Source organism: Moschus berezovskii, chromosome 3 (genome assembly GCF_049115385.1).
Source record: "Moschus berezovskii isolate FMDL1 chromosome 3, NW_MosBer_1.0, whole genome shotgun sequence".
Classification (NCBI taxonomy): Eukaryota; Metazoa; Chordata; class Mammalia; order Artiodactyla; family Moschidae; genus Moschus; species Moschus berezovskii.
Genome location: NC_142462.1, coordinates 92,127,261 through 92,145,286, shown reverse-complemented (window position 1 = coordinate 92,145,286; position 18,026 = coordinate 92,127,261). Strand labels below are relative to the sequence as shown.

The 18,026-nt window shown below is 41.2% G+C and overlaps 1 protein-coding gene across 1 annotated transcript in view; it reads right to left on the bottom strand.

Moving 5' to 3' along the window:
* The window catches only part of AMPH (amphiphysin), a 228,857-nt gene that overhangs the window by 112,709 nt on the left and 98,122 nt on the right, over nucleotides 1–18,026 (bottom strand). Inside the window, exon 2 of the mRNA XM_088834640.1 lies at nucleotides 3,821–3,905. Within this exon, the coding sequence (XP_088690766.1) occupies nucleotides 3,821–3,905 (85 nt within the window). The remainder of the gene's footprint in view (nucleotides 1–3,820; nucleotides 3,906–18,026) is intronic.

Sequence of the window (18,026 nt, the reverse complement as noted above, 5' to 3'; positions counted from 1 at the left end):
AATCTTAATAGATCCTTCATCCTTGGTTAATATTTCTGCACAAGGACTATGCCTTTTTTCAGCATATGCAGTGGATGGGAAGTGGTCACCAATATGTCCTGGGGATTAAAGGGATTTTTCCCTCTAGAGTATATTAATAAATTCAGTCTTCATCCATTCTTCCCAAACTTTAATACATTTCAATGGGACTTCCCTGGTGGCTCAGATGGTAAAGTGTCTGCCTACAATGCGGGAGACCCGGGTTCAATCCTTGGGTCAGGAAAATCCCCTGGAGAAGGAAATGGCAACCCACTACAGTATACTTACCTGGACACTCCCATGGACAGAAAAGCCTGGTAGGATATAGTCCATTCTTCCCAAACTTTAACACATTTCAATAGAAGATTAATAAGCCTGTCTCCTCAACTTCCTCCCACTCCCTCCTTTTTTCCTTTTCTCCCTCTATCTACCAACAAGGGTTAAGTTTCCCTCCCTCCTTGTGGCATGAAAATGACTATAATTTACTCTTTCTGATTAAAACAAAAAATATCAAAATGAGCATCGACAAATGCAAGATGGTTTTGATGCAAGAGTATTTCCAAAGGGAACCAAATAGGGTCAGGAGACTCCCTGAGAAATACTATTCCTACATTTCCATTCTGCTCCTTGTATTCTTATAAAGTAGAATTGTTTGTTCAAGTTTCCCTAAATGTTGAAGTTTGTCAAGATTGTATATTGTCACCCTGCTTATTTAACTTATATGCAGAGTACATCATGAGGAATGCTGGGCTGGAAGAAGCACAAGCTGGAATCAAGATTGCCGGGAGAAATATCAATAACCTCAGATATGCAGATGACACCACCCTTATGGCAGAAAGTGAAGAGGAACTCAAAAGCCTCTTGACGAAAGTGAAAGAGGAGAGTGAAAAGGTTGGCTTGAAGCTCAACATTCAGAAAACGAAGATCATGGCATCTGGTCCCATCACTTCATGGGAAATAGATGGAAAAACAGTGGAAACAGTGTCAGACTTTATATTTTTGGGCTCCAAAATCACTGCGGATGCTGACTGCAGTCATGAAATTAAAAGACGCTTACTCCTTGGAAGGAAAGTTATGACCAACCTAGACAGTATATTAAAAAGCAGAGACATTACTTTGCCAACCAAGATCGTCTAGTCAAGGCTATGGTTTTTCCCGTGGTCATGTATGGATGTGAGAGTTGGACTGTGAAGAAAGCTGATCGCCGAAGAATTGATGCTTTTGAACTGTGGTGCTGGAGAAGACTCTTGAGAGTCCCTTGGACTGCAAGGAGATCCAACCAGTCCATTCTAAAGGAGATCAATCCTGGGTGTTCATTGGAAGGACTGATGCTAAAGCTGAAACTCCAGTACTTTGGCCACCTCATGCGACAAGTTGACTCACTGGAAAAGACTCTGATGCTGGGAGGGATTGGGGGTGGGAGGAGACAGGGACGACAGAGAATGAGATGGCTGGATGGCATCACCGACTCGATGGACATGAGTCTGAGTGAACTCTGGGAGTTGGTGATGGACAGGGAGGCCTGGCGTGCTGTGATTCATGGGGTCGCAAAGAGTCGGACAGAACTGAGCAACTGAACTGAACTGAACTGAACTTACCTATATCCTGAAATCTGCTCACGATCTTGCCAGAACTTAGGTACTGTTCTTCAAGAATGACAGCATACTTACTATTGGCTCCACAGTATTTGATAATGTATAAAGCGACAGGAATAGATGGCAGAGCAGTATTAAACTGATAAAAGTTGATGACTCAGCCAACTGCACTTTTGTCTAATACCTTAGACAAAAACAGTCCTCACCTTGTTCAGTCAACAAAGTCCAAAAATAACTAAAAATACACCAGAACTGGAAAATGCAAAATACTACCTTACATGAATGCATTCCTGAACTTCATGCTTCCCAAGGTCAGCCTTCTGGGGTGCTAAAATATCATACTATAATAAAAGGGATAGAGAAAAAAAAAATCTAACAGCAGAGAACTAATTAGCTCCACAGGGACACACTAGACAGGAAGACCAAGTTTCAAAGGAAAGAGTGTAATCCTCAAGTAGGAAAAACTATAAACATGAGTCACTTCTGCTATCCAAATCCAATCCCTTCAAGCAGACACTGGGGATCTCCCTGCAAAGTAACAAGGGCACTGATGGACAAGTTTATCTATGGGAAGTTGCTGCCATACAAGTCAGTAATCTGCAGGAGCGCTATCTTAGTGCATGAAAAGTGTAAGAGAACTCACCAAACGAGAACATAAGGAAACGTGGAGAATCTGTTCTCCCGGAGGAGACTGGGGGGCACCTTCTTCTATGGGCCAACATCCAACATTTCTCTAAGAACTCTCTCTTCTACCTTCATAAATCCAAAGTTCTCCATAACAGTTAGCGATGTGGACAAGAACTAGTTTTCTATTACTGCTTTCTTCTCCAACTCCCCTCTCTTTCCACATTTTCAGATAGAATGAGATCACTGTCATTCATATTAAATTGAGTTCCTATCTGTCCAACCTTTAGTCTTAGAATGAAATTGGAGACACTCAGGAATGTGCTTTGGTGGAGACTAGTCTACCTGGTTCTACCTTCTGGATTTTATATCCCCTGTGGGTGAGGAAAAGAAACAGCCTGTCTCCAGTTAGAATGCAGTCAAAAACTCTGATACACAAATGGAAAAAAGAAACCTCGAGGGTCAAGGATCTGAAAATAGAAGTAAAGGGGCTGACATAAAACCTGTGCTGATTTTCCATTGTTAAGTTGTCACCACTGACGCCATGCATATTTATCTCTGAGGCCACAATTTCATCTGTAGACATTGGTGCCTACAACAAAAGCAGGGAGATAAACACATGTCCTTATATCGTCCTCATGTCCAAACCCCATTTTCCAAAGTTGGTTGTTCCAGCCCACCTCTCAACTGACTTTTCTAACCTGAGAGGGCCTTGTTTCCTTTTCCCTGACTCTAACGCATGCTCTCTACAGGTGATATGCTAGCCACGTATCAAGCCCTAGTGCTATAAACAAATAATTTTTAAAATAGCTTATTTATTCATGTGTCTGTTAAACACTGGAGAAGAAAATGGCAACCCAGTTCAGTATTCTTGCCTGGGAAATCCCATGAACAAAGGAACCTGGCAGGGTGCAGTCCATGGGGTGGCAAAGGGTCGAACACAACTGAGCAACCAAGCAGTCCTGCTACTGTTAAACACGCAGCACCCTGAGAAAGGATCATATATCACAAATGGCATTTTTCAACCTTTTTTCATTATCGCCGCCCTTGAGAAAATGTTTTGGGCATTTTTTTCCTAATCATACCCCTTCATAAAATCTTAATACAACAGATATACTATCAGTATTTATGTGACGTATTCTCATAAAAAGAATACAATATTTTTCATCCAACAAAAACCAGTTTTCTCCCTCTTAAGGAGATGTAATCTCTGTTGAGAATTCGTGATCTTGATGCATGCAGCAACTGAAGTAATTATGCCAGAAATATTTAACGACTGATAATATTTAGTGGAATATAAATCACTAAAAAGATCGCCTTTCCTTTAGGTCAGTAACCTGTATTGAAGAGCTTCAGAAAAGCAAAGTCTCCATCTCCTGAGATTCTAAAACACAAATCTTCTTCCCGCAGTGCCCACTACCTCTTTGCCTTACACAGAAAAAGCCTACAGGATTAACCAGTGTCTCCTTCAAGTTAATGCCAAGCCCAATGAATGAGTTCCTTCTCCAACATCAAAGCATTTCATTTACGCACTAAAACACAAAGTCAACCCATTTCCCACTCCAGAAACTAGATAAATGTACTTGCCTCTTGCCGTTTGAAGTTCTGGACATATTCTTCAAACTGTTCGTCTTTTGTCTCATCAGCTTTCCCAAGCTTCTGAAGGACCTAGTTCATGAACAAAACAAAATGGTTCTGTTTACTAATGTTTTCAACAATCTGTGGAAGAAGGCTATTGTTTCACTCTTCTGAGATCTCCCTCTAAGCATTGCTAGTTTTTCTGTTCTGGAAGAATCATGGCTCAGTGCCTTTGGAGTTGGACAGACTTGGATTTTAAGCACAGTTTCACCACTCAAAGGCTGAATGACCTCGAGGAAGAGTCATGCTATACTGAAATATTTATTTATTCACATATCTTTTCTCCAGTAGGTTGCACATGTCTTAAAGAGAAAAACTAGATCTTATCTTTTTGTCCAAAGTATCTGGCACAATGCTTGATACATAATAGTTGCTCAATTTTTTGTTAAACAATAAACCAAAGTTATTTGAGGAAAGTATTAGCCTATTTCATAGGGATGGTTTTAGAATTACTGGAGCCAGGTACATGGTAAGTTCTCCCCCACCATCTCCTGATAGACACTTCAATTCAATAATTGCTCAAAGAAGACCCTGGGATGCACAAGGCCCATATGAAGCACTGGTCATCCAGAAATATATAAATGAACAAAACAAGGACTTAATCTTAAGAAACATTGTTAATGAAGTAGACAAGGCGAGTTTACAAATAAATAAAGACAATGTGTAATAAGCAACATGAAGGGGTTACAAGATGTTAGAAGCTTCAGGAAAAGCTGGTGGAGATTATTCAAAATGTGCTGGAATCTAGCAATTCCACTCCTGGGCATATATCTTGAGAAAACTGTAATTCAAAGAGATACATACACCCCAATGTTCTTTGCAGCACTATTTACAATGGCCAAGAGATTGTAGCAACCTAAATATACATCGACAGACGAATGGACAAAGGAGATGTGGTACATATATACAATGAAATGCTACTCAGCAATAAAAGAGTGAAGAAATGCCATTTGCAGCAACATGGATGGACCAAGCGAGTATAATATTAAGTGAAATAAGAGAAAGAAAATACCATATAATATCACTTGTATGTGTAATCTAAAATACGGCACAAATTTATTTACAGATTTATTTTTATTTGTGCTTATTTACAGAACAAACAGAAACAGATTCATAGATATAGGAAACAAACATGGTTACCAAAGGGGAAAGGGGTTGGAGGTGGAATGAATTAGGAATTATGCATTAGCAGAAATAAACTACCATATATAAAACAGATAAACAACAAGGTCCTACTATATAGCACAGAGAACTATATTCAGTGTCTTGTAATAAACCATAATGGAAAAGAATATGAAAAATACATATATACATATATGAATCACTTTGCTATACACCAGAAACTAACATATAACACTGTAATCAACTACAACTTTAAAAATGTGCTGGGAACTGCAACAGAAAGGAATGTGGCAGAGTACATTCCAGCCAAGGAAGCAGCCTAAGAAGGACCACTGGAAAAATTATGGTGAACTGGGCATAAGTGGTTTTGTTTTCCTACAGCACAGGACTGGGTATCAGAAGAAACGGAAGAAATGGTTGTCAGAAACATAGCAGAAAGTTACTCTGGGCCACAGCAGAAGGATCCTGAGAGCCACATGGAGATCACTATTTAAGGTTCCCACAACTAGTATCTAAAACACTGACTTATTTAAGAATTTACGAAAGCTCCATAAATGTTGCCTTCTCAGAATTCATATTCCCTATAGCATTACCAAATATATTTTCCTGAAGCATAAACATTTGGGTATTAAAACATATATTCAAACAAAGAACTTTCTATAGCTAAGTTTTAGGGCTTCCCAGCCCATTCAGTGGTAAAGAATCCACCTACCAACAAAAGGTGGATGACATGAGCTGGATGACAAGGTGGATGACTGACATGAGTTCAGTCCCTGGGTGAGGAAGGCCCTTTGGAGAGGGAAATGACAACCAACTCCAGTTTTCTTGCCTGGAGAATCCTGTGGACAGAGGAGCCTGGTGGGCTACATTCAATGGGATTACAAAAGAGTAAGACACGACTTAGCGACTAAACAACAACAATGGCTAAGTTTTACATCAGCTTATGCTAATTTGTTTCCTAAACTCAAAGATATAATCTTGTACAAATTGAGATTCCTTAGACCAGTTTCAGTTCAGTTCAGTTCAGTTCAGTCACTCAGTCGTGTCCGACTCTTTGCGACCCCATGAATCACAGCACACCAGACCTCCCTGTCCATCACCAACTCCCGGAGATCACTCAAACTCATGTCCATCAAGTCGGTGATGCCATCCAGCCATCTCATTCTCTGTCGTCCCCTTCTCCTCCCACCCCCAATCCCTCCCAGCATCAGAGTCTTTTCCAGTGAGTCAACTCGTCGCATGAGTTTAGAACGTCTTAATAAACCCAAGTATGGAAGTATTTACCCAACAACACAGAGTCCTTGCAGATTCTTCTAAGAAATAAATTTTCTTTGGAGGTAAACAGTAATTATTGTAAGTATGTAAGCAAAAAATTATTATTTCATTCTACTCTAAAGTTAATTGTTTATAACATATGCTAATATTCCTTCCTTTCACATTAATAAAGATTTTTAAAAAAATAGACTCACATATATTACCAATTACTCAACTTCACTCAATTTCATATTATAAACCAATACCACATATGAATAATATGAAATATATATTATTCCTCATTGCAAATTAATTATTTAAACAGAGTTGGACGAATCCAGTAACATAACTACTAAAAGGACAAATAATCACTCTATCAGCTAATAATCTTTTCTCAGTTAAGAGTTTCTTTGAGAGACAGAGCAGAAAACACTAAATTTTTCAAAGAACTGGACATTGTAACTAGGAAATAAGCTGATAAGCCTAAAAAACATGATCAAACATACATATGGAATATTTTAAAGTTAACAGTTGTTATTCTTGGATGGTAAGATTCAGAGTGATTATTATTTTTCTTTATAATTTGCTATATTTGCCATTATTTTCTCAATGGTCATATGTTACTAAAATAATCAGAAAAAAATCATAAAGATAAATAATTAGGAGTTATTCATTCTGATAGCCTGTATGTAAGAGGTTTATGTACATACAAGTGAGAAGATTGCCAGTAACTGCTGAAAGACTCTCCTCAAAAGAAATTGATGAGTGAATTACTAATCAACTGGAAGAAAGATTTCCAAAGGCAGCCCTTAGGACCTATGTCTGATTCAGTGGTTCGTGTGTAAAGACAGGGTTATCAGTAGCACTTGCTTCACGGTATTGTATGAAACTACCAAGGATACACATGGAAAGGCAGAGTTTTGGTGCCTACCATATAATTGTTGCTGATGTTGTTTAGTCACTGAGTTGTGTGTGACTCTTTTGTGATGCAACTCTTTTGCAACCCCATGGACTGTAGCCCACCAGGTTCCTCCGTCCATGGGATGATCCTGGCAAAAATACTGGAATGAGTTTCCATTTCCTCTTCTAGGGAATCTTCCTAATCCAGGGATCAAACTTACATCTCCTGCACTGACAGACAGGTTCTTTTCTACTGAGCCACCAGGGAAGCCCAGCAAATAATTAATGCTTAGTAAATGTCTACTCTTATTAAGAGATATTATCTAACATGATTAAATAACTTGTCAATGGCCTAAACTTACATTGGCAAAAAGCTAGGGAGGATATTGGTTATGTGACATGCTGAGAATAAGGATTCACAAAAAGAACTTTAACAATTGAAATGTAACAAGGATTAAATGCAGGTCAAAATATAATTGTCTAAGTACCAGATTTTTGTATTCAACTTTCAACTATAATACAAGATGATGGATGTTAAGAATACATGGTTTCTGCCCTTAAGTAGAAATAAGGAGTAATTTCAGCTGACAGTCAATATGAGTTGACAAAGTGATACTGTTGCCAAACAATCTAACATAATCTCAGACTGCACTAACAAGCATGAGAGATAGGAGGAAAGCAGTCTTGAAACCCTCTCTGTGGTGGACTAGTTGGTATACACAAAGATACACAGACAACCTTGAGCCAGCTGAAAAGGCCCCCAGAAAGGCAGAGAGCTGACACCATAAGGTAAGAGGCATATGTGACACAATTAGTACACTGAGTGTTAGTGGCTTAGTCATGCCTGACCCTTGTGACCCCATGGACTACAGCCCACCAGGCACCTCTGTCCATGGAATTCCCCAGGCAAGAATACAGGGAAGGGTACCATTCCCTTCTCCAGGGGACCCTCCCCACTCAGTGGTCAAACCCCTGTCTCCCTCATTGCAGGTAGATACTTTAATTAATATATTATCAGGGAGAAAGTACTACTGTCTTCAGATACCTGAAGAACCAACATAAGGAAGAAGGATTGGACTTTTCCCAATAAGAAACCAAGATCAAGAACCAGCACAGGGTGACTTCCCTGGTGGTCCAGTGCCTGAGACTCCCCGCTCCCAATGCAGGGGGCCCAGGTACGATCCCTGGTTGGGGAACTAGATCCCACGTGCTGCAACTGAAGATCCCACATGCCGCAATGAAGACCTGGTGCAGTCAAATAAATAAAAAAATGGTATTTTCTTAAAAATAACCAACATGGACAGGTAAAAGCTATATCAAGAAAATGTTCTCACCAGAAATTTCTATCATGTGTTCCTAGAAATTAGTTTGTTGGTGGAGGTAATGAGCTCACTGTCCTAGAGTTATTTGAGCTTAACCAAGAGTTAGAAGTGCTAGAAAAGGAATTTATTCATTGAAAAGATGAAAGGAATAAGTCATATTTCAAATACCTTCTAATTCTTGAATCCATAATCTATATATAATGTTAGACATTTTCCCTAGAGAAGAATACAAATCTCAGTGAATAGAAGGCAGAGAAGAATGTCTGTTTGTTTCTATCTCTGACTGATATTGACTTGCTGAAGACTGCTTGCCAAACCCTGTGGTAGGGACTGCAGAAGAGCGAGCTGTGTTCCCTGGACTGTGCTCATTTGACAGGCTTGAGCACGGATGCTACAGTGGAACTAGGGCAGATGTGGCCAGCATGCTAAGCAGAGGGCAGGTTATGGGAAGGCTTCATCTGCAAGCCTAAAGACTTCAATCCGCATGTATAGATCATGGGAAGCCAAAAAAAGTGTCTCTTCCCTGGAGGCAGTTACATGATTAAATTTGTGTTCCTTGGTGACAGTATTAAGGACAGATTAGAAGAGAGAATGACTGGAAAAGTAAGGCCAGTTAAGGAGCTACTTAAATAGTTTAGGCAATAAATGACAGCTGGAGCTAAGGAACAGATAAAACACAATCCTCGCAAAGTAAACACAGAACATCATGGCTTAGGGTAAGGATAGAGGTGAGTCAAGGATGACCTCATTTCCAATGTGGTGGCTGAGTGGGTCATCTGGTGACAATCAGATGCTCTTCCCAGGGAGATGGGAATGGTTTAGATTTGGGACTGTAAAAGGTAAGAACCAGAAACACTGTGCAGAAGTTCTGGATGGAACTGAAGGCTCAGGTGAGAAACCACTGGTGAGTGGTACCCATGTTCAAGCAGCTTCATGATTTTTCTCCAGCAGCCTTAACATAGGTAGTAAGATTGATGTGCTACATAGAAAGTATCTACAGCACCAAGGACAATGAAACCTAGAATTGAGATGACCAAAAAAAAATTCTTTTACCTTGTTTAATATCACAATATTTCAAAGTGTGTTTATAATTTAGGTGGCCTTTCTCCTTCACCTCACCACTAGTTATGCCGAAAATACCAATTAAGCCTGAACGGTGTGGCATCACTGATATTAGTCAAGGCTATGGTTTTTCGAGTGATCATGTGAGAGTTGGATGTGAGAGTTGGACTGTGAAGAAAGCTGGTTGCCGAACAATTGATGCTTTTGAACTGTGGTGTTGGAGAAGACTCTTGAGAGTCCCTTGGACTGCAAGGAGATCCAACCCGTCTATTCTAAAGGAGATCAGTCCTGGGTGTTCATTGGAAGGACTGATGCTAAAGCTGAAACTCCAATACTTTGGCCACCTCATGCGACGAGTTGACTCACTGGAAAAGACTCTGATGCTGGGAAGGATTGGGGGAGGGAGGAGAAGGGGACGACAGAGAATGAGACGGCTGGATGGCATCACCGACTCGATGGACATGAGTTTGGGTGAACTCTGGGAGTTGGTGATGGACAGGGAGGCTTGGCGCACTGTGATTCATGGGGTTGCAAAGAGTCATACACGACTGAGCGACTGGACTGAACTGAACTGAACTGATATTACAAGAGGATTACTACTGTATATTCAAGCATCTGATACTCATATTTTGACAACATGACACATCTTCCTCCTCCATAGGCAAGAGGAAGAAATTCCGAGCCTGGTGCATTTTGGTTTAGGATTTAGGATTTAGATGATTTCATCTACATTGATGGTTTCCTATTTTGACACAATAGGATTTTTGTTGTTACTTTTGTTGCTAAAGGTTTTCAAATGCAATATAATATTCTAAGTTGAAGTTGCTTTTTCAAACTGCCTTTCCTTTCGGTGAGATTCTGAAATGTTCCTATAAGGCTGACGGGGTGCTTAGCTTCTCACTCTCAGCCTTAAGTTCAGAAGTTCTGATCTGATTCTGAAAGACACTATGACATGGGCAAATAAAAAATTAAACAGGAAAGGTACTTCCCTGGCAGTTCAGTGGCTAAGACCTTGCCTTCCAATGTAAGTGGTGTGGGTTCCGTCCCTGGTCAAAGAGCTATAAAATCCCATATTCCTCTGGGCCAAAAAACCAAAACATAAAGCAGAAGCAATACTGTAACAAATTCAATAATGGTCCACATCAAAATCTTTTTTAAAAAATTAAACAGGAAGGAAAAGCAAGACTACGGTAACTTGGACTATTTCAACTAATAAATCTTCTTTCAGTGTCTCCAAAGCAGTTAGTTGTTCAGCTTAGATTACAATGGCTGCTCCAGTGATGTGACTCTCGCATACCTTTCTAGAGCAAGTGTTCACGTGTAAAGTGTCCAAGTCAAGTCCCTAAAAATTTGGAACTCTTTTTAATTTGGATAGTTTCCTCTTACTGTAAAGCCAAAACTCTGACCAAATTTCAAATTCTCAGACACCAGTGCAAATTAAATACTGACCATTATAATAGTAATACTTGCCTTCTATCCATATGTTAAAATTAGGAATGGAATACTGTGCACACAGTTTTCAAAGAAAGTAGCTGGCATTCAAAATCAAAGGCAAAAATTCACAAGCTTCCATTCCACATGAAAACCCCCTTTTTTTAATTAGGGGAAAGATCTAAGAAGGTCAAGAAATTTATGAATCTAAACAAGAAAACCAGTCCTGTGATCCAAAGTGGGAAACTGATAAGAAGAGGGAATGCAGAAATGCAGACAACAAAGCAATTCAAGACGAAAGCCATTGGGAGTGTCAGAGACACATTTTTAGGTATGGCTTGATATTGGGATGAGGGTGATGGTTGAAAGAATTCTGCAGGAATGGCCTCCAGGATGCCCTAGAGAGATTCATGCATTTGACCAGGGCTTAGACAGACAAGCTTCCAGCTCTGGGTGAGTCATGCTTCCTTAAATCAGAAAGTCAAAGTAATAATCCTACAATTTAATTAGAATTCTCTAAACAAAGAAGTGCCTCTCTCCTCACATTTTCTATCTTTAAAAAAAAAAAAAAAGAGCATATCAGATTTTGTATACATTATCCACAGAACCCAGGAATCAACTGTATGGGATGACCATGGCCTTTTTTTGGATAGAACACAGAGTTGGTCTTCCGCCACTGCCCTCGCCCAGGTGATTCATTCATTAATTTGTCTGTATACTCACCTATCCATTTATCAGGTGCTCACTCTGATGCTGTGCAAAGACCCATAACCTTGGACTGGAGGGTGACCACCAGGTACCTGTAAGCACAGGGTAGCTGCTTGTTCTGAAGGGTCCTATAGGCATGTTTCCCAAACTTCAGGATTCTAGTCCCTTGACCTCTTTCAGCATGTGTTTCAAAATCTAAAGAAGTGGCTTTAATGTGCCCTAACTTGAGAGGAACAAGATGAGTCATCCTTTGGTACGATTCAGGTGCCTGTCAACGTCCTGCACCTTGCCCTTCACCTAGTCCTCTGCAGGATGTATTTCTGCACTGCTGTGACATCCACTTCTTGCCCTGGCAGATTTCAACAGTACATTAGCCATCACGTCATCAAAGCCTCTCAAAAGGTTGGCATGAGTCTTCTTGCTAATTCTGGGAAAGACTTTTAGGGAAGTAAGAAGAGATGAGAGAGGAAAGGTTCACAGCCTTCCCTCCCACTTGGGTGGCCTTCAGGCTTAAATAGTTTTGAGAATAACATATAGTAGAGAGAAAGTACAAGTCTCAGACATAGGCAGATTTATCATAAGTGGGGTAGGGGCAATCAGGAGTTAGAGCAGTTTGTGGCCCAGACAGTAAAAAGTCTGCCTGCAATATAGCAGACCTGGGTTCAATCCCTGGGTCAGGAATATACCCTGGAGAAGGGAATGGCAACCCACCCCAGTACTCTTGCCTGGAGAATTCCATGGACAGAGGAACCTGACGGACTACAGTCTGTGGGGTCACAACGAGTCAGACACAACTGAACAAGTAACACTGCCTGACTGGCTGCAATGAGATGAAAAGAAGGTCAGGAGCCTGGAAAGGAGACAGAAGTGAGCTGGGCCCCCCAAATGCAGATACAGTAAACACCGGGAAAAGCTGTTCTCCATCAGGGTCTACCTGGTGAGGTATCATGTTTGACTTCTCTCTTCTACCCTCCGCAATCCTTTACAGCTGAGGACATCTTAGTCCTCTGACTTAAAAAAAAATCTTGTTGAAAAAGAAAACTTGAGGAATACTCATGTAGCAAAGATGAATGTATTGTGAACTTTGGCATCCAACTCCTTCTTCTTCTCTAGGAATCCGGGGGCGCCCCTCTGTCCCTCTGGGTTGGGTCACATCATCTCAGAACGACTTTTCTATGAAACCCAATACCTCTACTAGTATTTACACCAAGATGCAGTGACATAAAAGTCTGCTAAAGCCTTAGAATCATCGTGAAGCTCTAAGAGGGACCAGATTTTCTTTCTCCCATGGCTCTCCCATCAAGGACAGAGAACTATGTAATGCAAATATTGCAGTGATCCTCCAACCTCATTAAATCATTCAAATTAATCCTCATGCTGCTGAGCAAGGGGAGATATTCTTCCATTTACCATGAGAGAAAACATGTCTGCCAAACCAGTGGAAATCTATCTATCAACAGAGGATCTGGCACATAGTCATGGCAGCCAGGGAGGTTGCTACGCCCAGGCACTTCACTGGGGGTAGTCCTGTTCGTGATTCCTTCCTATAGACTCCTCAAGCCATGTTTGTGACCTCAGGCTCCAGTGAAAGATGAACTGGCAATTTGAAAACACTGATATGCACTACAAATATGAAGGCACATGTTGATTTAGGGGAATCCAAAGTCAGACTTTATTTTTCTGGGCTCCAAAATCACTGCAGATGCTGACTGCAGCCATGAAATTAAAAGACGCTTACTCCTTGGAAGGAAAGTTATGATCAAACTAGACAGCATATTAAAAAGCAGAGACATTACTTTGCCAACAAAGGTCCATCTAGTCAAGGCCAGTGATCATGTAAGGATGTGACAGTTGGACAGGAAGAAAGCTGAGCACCAAAAAATTGATGCTTTTGAACTGTGGTTTTGGAGAAGACTCTTGAGAATCCCTTGGACTGCAAGGAGATCCAACCAGTCCATTCTAAAGGAGATCAATCCTGGGTGTTCATTGGAAGGACTGATGCTAAAGCTGAAACTCCAATACTTTGGCCACCTCATGCAACGAGTTGACTCACTGGGAAAGACTCTGATGCTGGGAGGGATTGGGGGCAGGAGGAGAAGGGGACAACAGAGAATGAGATGGCTGGATGGCATCACCGACTCGATGGACATGAGTTTGACTGAACTCCAGGAGCTGGTGATGGACAGGGAGGCCTGGCGTGCTGTGATTCATGGGGTCGCAAAGAGTTGGACACGACTGAGCGACTGAACTGAACTGAACTGAACTGACTGAAAGTCCACAAAACCGTACCCAGGATTTCAGTTGGGAGCTGTGAACTGCCTAAGACAAGAGGGAGCTGATGGGTAGGACTCAGATGAAAAAGAGAGTCCAGAGAAGAGAGAAAGGACATGTTCTTGCGAAAATGCCTCATGTGAAAATATCCCCATCTTAATAACTCCATAATTCCCTGAAATTTAAGATACATCAGGCACAGTTCCAAAAACTTTCTATCTAAAAATGAATTTAAACAATGGTGGCCTGAATGGGAGGGCAGTTTAGGGGAGACTGGATACATGTGTATATATGGCTGGGTCCTTTCCCTCTTCACCTGAAACTGTCACAACATTGTCAATCGGTTCTACCCTAATATGGGCTTCTCTGGTAGCTCAGATGCTAAAGAATCTGCCTACAATGCAGGAGACCTCGGCTAGATTTCTGGAAGATCCCCTGGAGAAAGGAATGGCAACCCAGTACAGTATTCTTGCCTAGAGATTCCCACGGACAGAGGCTCCTGGGAAGTTACAGTACATGGGGTCGCAAAGAGTCAGATACGACTGAGTGACTAACACTTTCACCCCAGTACAAAATAAAAAGCTTTTTAAAAATAAAAATTAAAAATGAATTTAATCCTTTCAACAATCTTGTGAGTTAGGTTATAATGGCTAGCCTCGTTTTAGTGATAAGAATACTGAAAACTGGAGGGGTTAAGTAATTGACCACAGTCATAGAACTATATATAACTGAGCTGAGATTCAAAGCAGAGAGTCTGATTTCAGAGTCAGCTTCTAATCAGAAGGCTAAAGATAGCAGCAGGTAAAGAAACATAGCTTGGTGGCCACACTCTTCCCTAGGCAAGAAAGTCATTTTCCACTTTTTTTTTTTTTTTTTTTGCCATGCTTTGAAGCATGGGGTCTTAGTTTCCCAACAAGGGATCAAACCCACATCCCTTGCATTGGAAGCATGGTTACTCAACTACTGGTCTGCCAGGGGAGTCCCATTTTTTTTTTTTTCCCTTCTACATTCAGTCCCATTGACTGTATGTATCACATTGCCAGGGACAATTACAACTGCTGTATCCATACTTTTGTTAAACGGAACCATCCAACACCATCTCCATCCAAAATAGGTCACTATAGTCATTCAAATGCCCTGAGTGAGTGGATATGGGTTATACAAAATATGCATTCTCCCCACTCTACCCTTACTTAGAAGTAAAGGTCCAACTGGCTTCAGATTGGCAAAAAGCCTGGGAGGCCATCACCTCATTATAAGAACATTAGAGATCAGACCACAAAGAATGTCTTAGCAACAAATGATACAAAAAAATAAAACAACCTCAGGTACAGAGGAGTGCAGTATAGCCACTTGTTCTAATAATTTTGTTTATTTAATTTTTGCTGCACGGGCTTTTCTCTCATTGCAGTGAGTGAGGGTCACTCGCTAGTTGCAGTGTGCAGGCTTCTCATTGTGGTGGCCTCTCTTGTTGTGGAGGATAGATCCAGGTATGCAGCCTTCAACAGTTGAAGCACATGGGCTCAGCAGTTGTGGTTCCAAGGCTCTAGAGCACGGGCTTAACAGTTGTAGGACATGGGCTCAGTTACTCCATGGCATGTGGGATCTTCCTGGACCAGGGATCGAACCTGTGTCTCCTGCAACGGCAGGTGGATTGTTTACCCTGAGCCACAAAGGAAGCCCTAGCTACTTGTTCCAAAGTGTTCTACAGGCAAGCACTTCACTGTTTCCCAAACTTTTGGTGGAAAGAATGGTATGAACAGATCTTTATGCCCAAGTCTGCACTGAGGGCACTGAATAATATCAGGAAGGACACTGGCCTTCTTCAAACAAACTCCTTTTTTTAATTAATGATGCCTTTGGTAACTTGACCCTTCCTTCCTCACATTGTGAATTAATACACAGAGAAAGATACAGGGTGCTTAAAGAACTTTAGAAATCACGTTCTCAGTAATCTCAGATTGGAATACCACCTCAGTTTCACAGGTTTCCTAAACAGTCCCCCAAAAGCCACACAACACACTCCAAATGCCAGGGCTCATCATTACCAAGGATTTTAGACGGACTCATCAGGATGTGACTCAAAGGCAATTTCATTGGTGGTGTTTACCTTTAATGTTCATTGATCCAAAACTAAGAATAATCTGATTTTTAAATTTTTATACAAATTGCAGGTCTGAATGGAAGTCAAATAAAAAAAAATGAGAGAAAGAATGAGAGATTGCTAATAGGCTGAAAACCAAATGGCATTCCAGTTTGGCATTCTGTAGTCGTTTTCTTAAGATCTGTCACAAGAAGGAACTCTGAGTGCCTTCATGACCTTTATTCAAAGAGCACTGAACAGAGTGGCAACATAATGTGCTCAGAGACTTGGGTGAGAGAGATGATGCTCCTCATGGCTGTGAGCACTGCCTATCAGAGCACTCGGCCTCCTGAGCACTCAGTTGAAAATAATTCTCACCTGCGAACATGTAATCTTCACAAGATACCAGTAAATCGTGCAGCACTCAACATCTCTGCACATATGTCTGTATTTTGTTTCTATACTTTGATTTTCCATTTTCTGCAGCTATTTTCAAAGTCTGATCTGCAGGAAGTGAATTACTAAAGAGAAACTACTGACCAGTTTGGAGAAGGCCTACTTTCAGATTTAATCTGAGCTTCTGAGCTGGAATCACCATGCTCGAATGGTTAGCATGGAATATTTTATGTTAAACTCAATCTGAATATTTAAAATATTGAGGCATCAAAGAAATATTGTACTAAGAGTATGCTGCTTTGGGCTCCATCACCAGACTCTTGCCTGGATGGGGGACTACTTTAAGTACAGTTTGGTGTGTAAAAACTATTGCATGATAGGATAGGTAAGAATAACACAGTTGTTTTCTGTAGACTTTGAGTGATACTCATACAAAATTTGAATAAGTGAAAGATGCTTAAGGTACCTTCTACTGGCTGTTCAGACCATCTGTAAATACATGCAAACCCTTCTGTGGGGCTTACTCTGCACTGATGCCTACAGATCCACACTCCCCACTCCTCACCTGGTTCAGACCTCTAGGGACTGCACCCAGCCCTGGCCTTTTGGCTTCTGGCTGGAGTCAACCATGGGAAATCAAGGCAGCCGAGGATGGAAGGGCAGAGGCAGAGAGGTTTAGGCACTGGTGCCCCTGGCGGCCTCCCTGCAGCTTGACTGCAGTCGCATCAATCTAGCCCCTTTCTGGTGGGCCTTCCAACAATTTCACCTCCTCTATTTAGGCCTGGAGGTCAAAGATCCCTAGTACCCTTCTGGATGCAGCAGCCTTTCCTATCCCTTGCTGGTTTCGTGTAATCCTCTCCATAAGTCATTGGGCTTCCCAGGTGGCTAAGACAATCAAGAATCTTCCTGCAATCCAGGAGACAGGGGGTTGATCCCTGGGTTGGGAAGATCCCCTGGAGGAGGGTATGGCAACCCACTCCAGTATTCTTGCCTGGAGAATCCCATAGACAGAGGAGCCTGGCGGGCTACAGTCCATGGGGTCGCAGAGTCAGACGTGGCTGAGCAACTTTCAGTTTCACTTGAAATTCCTAGCTATCCATTCCCAACTCTCCCACTATCCATTTTACCTTTCAACCATGAGCTTTAATGAACAAAGGCAACCCAAAGCACTTGTAAAAAAGCACCACTGCTGTGTCACAGTGTAAAAATGGTCTAAAAACAAACCAGCACAATCCATCCTACCAGAAACAATTTGCACGATAAGCAAGTCTAAAGATACTGATTCCACAACAATGGGGTTTTGCCAACAAGGACGCTTTTTAGGAACATTAGCTCTACAGTCAGCAAAGGATAATTCTCTTTAAATAGTGTTTAGTAGGATGTTTTCAGCCTTATTTTGAAGGCAAATTGTTCTTCCTTTTTAAAGTTGCAGAACTTTTATCCCTGGCATTTGCACAACATCTTTTCCTCAGTGTTGTTTAGATATTGATTTTCCTCCACTGAGAATTCAAGGTAATCACAACCAAAACTCTGGTAGGCTCATTGAGGAAATTGACAAGATAATTCTACAATTTATACGGAAATGTAGAAGACTCAGAATAG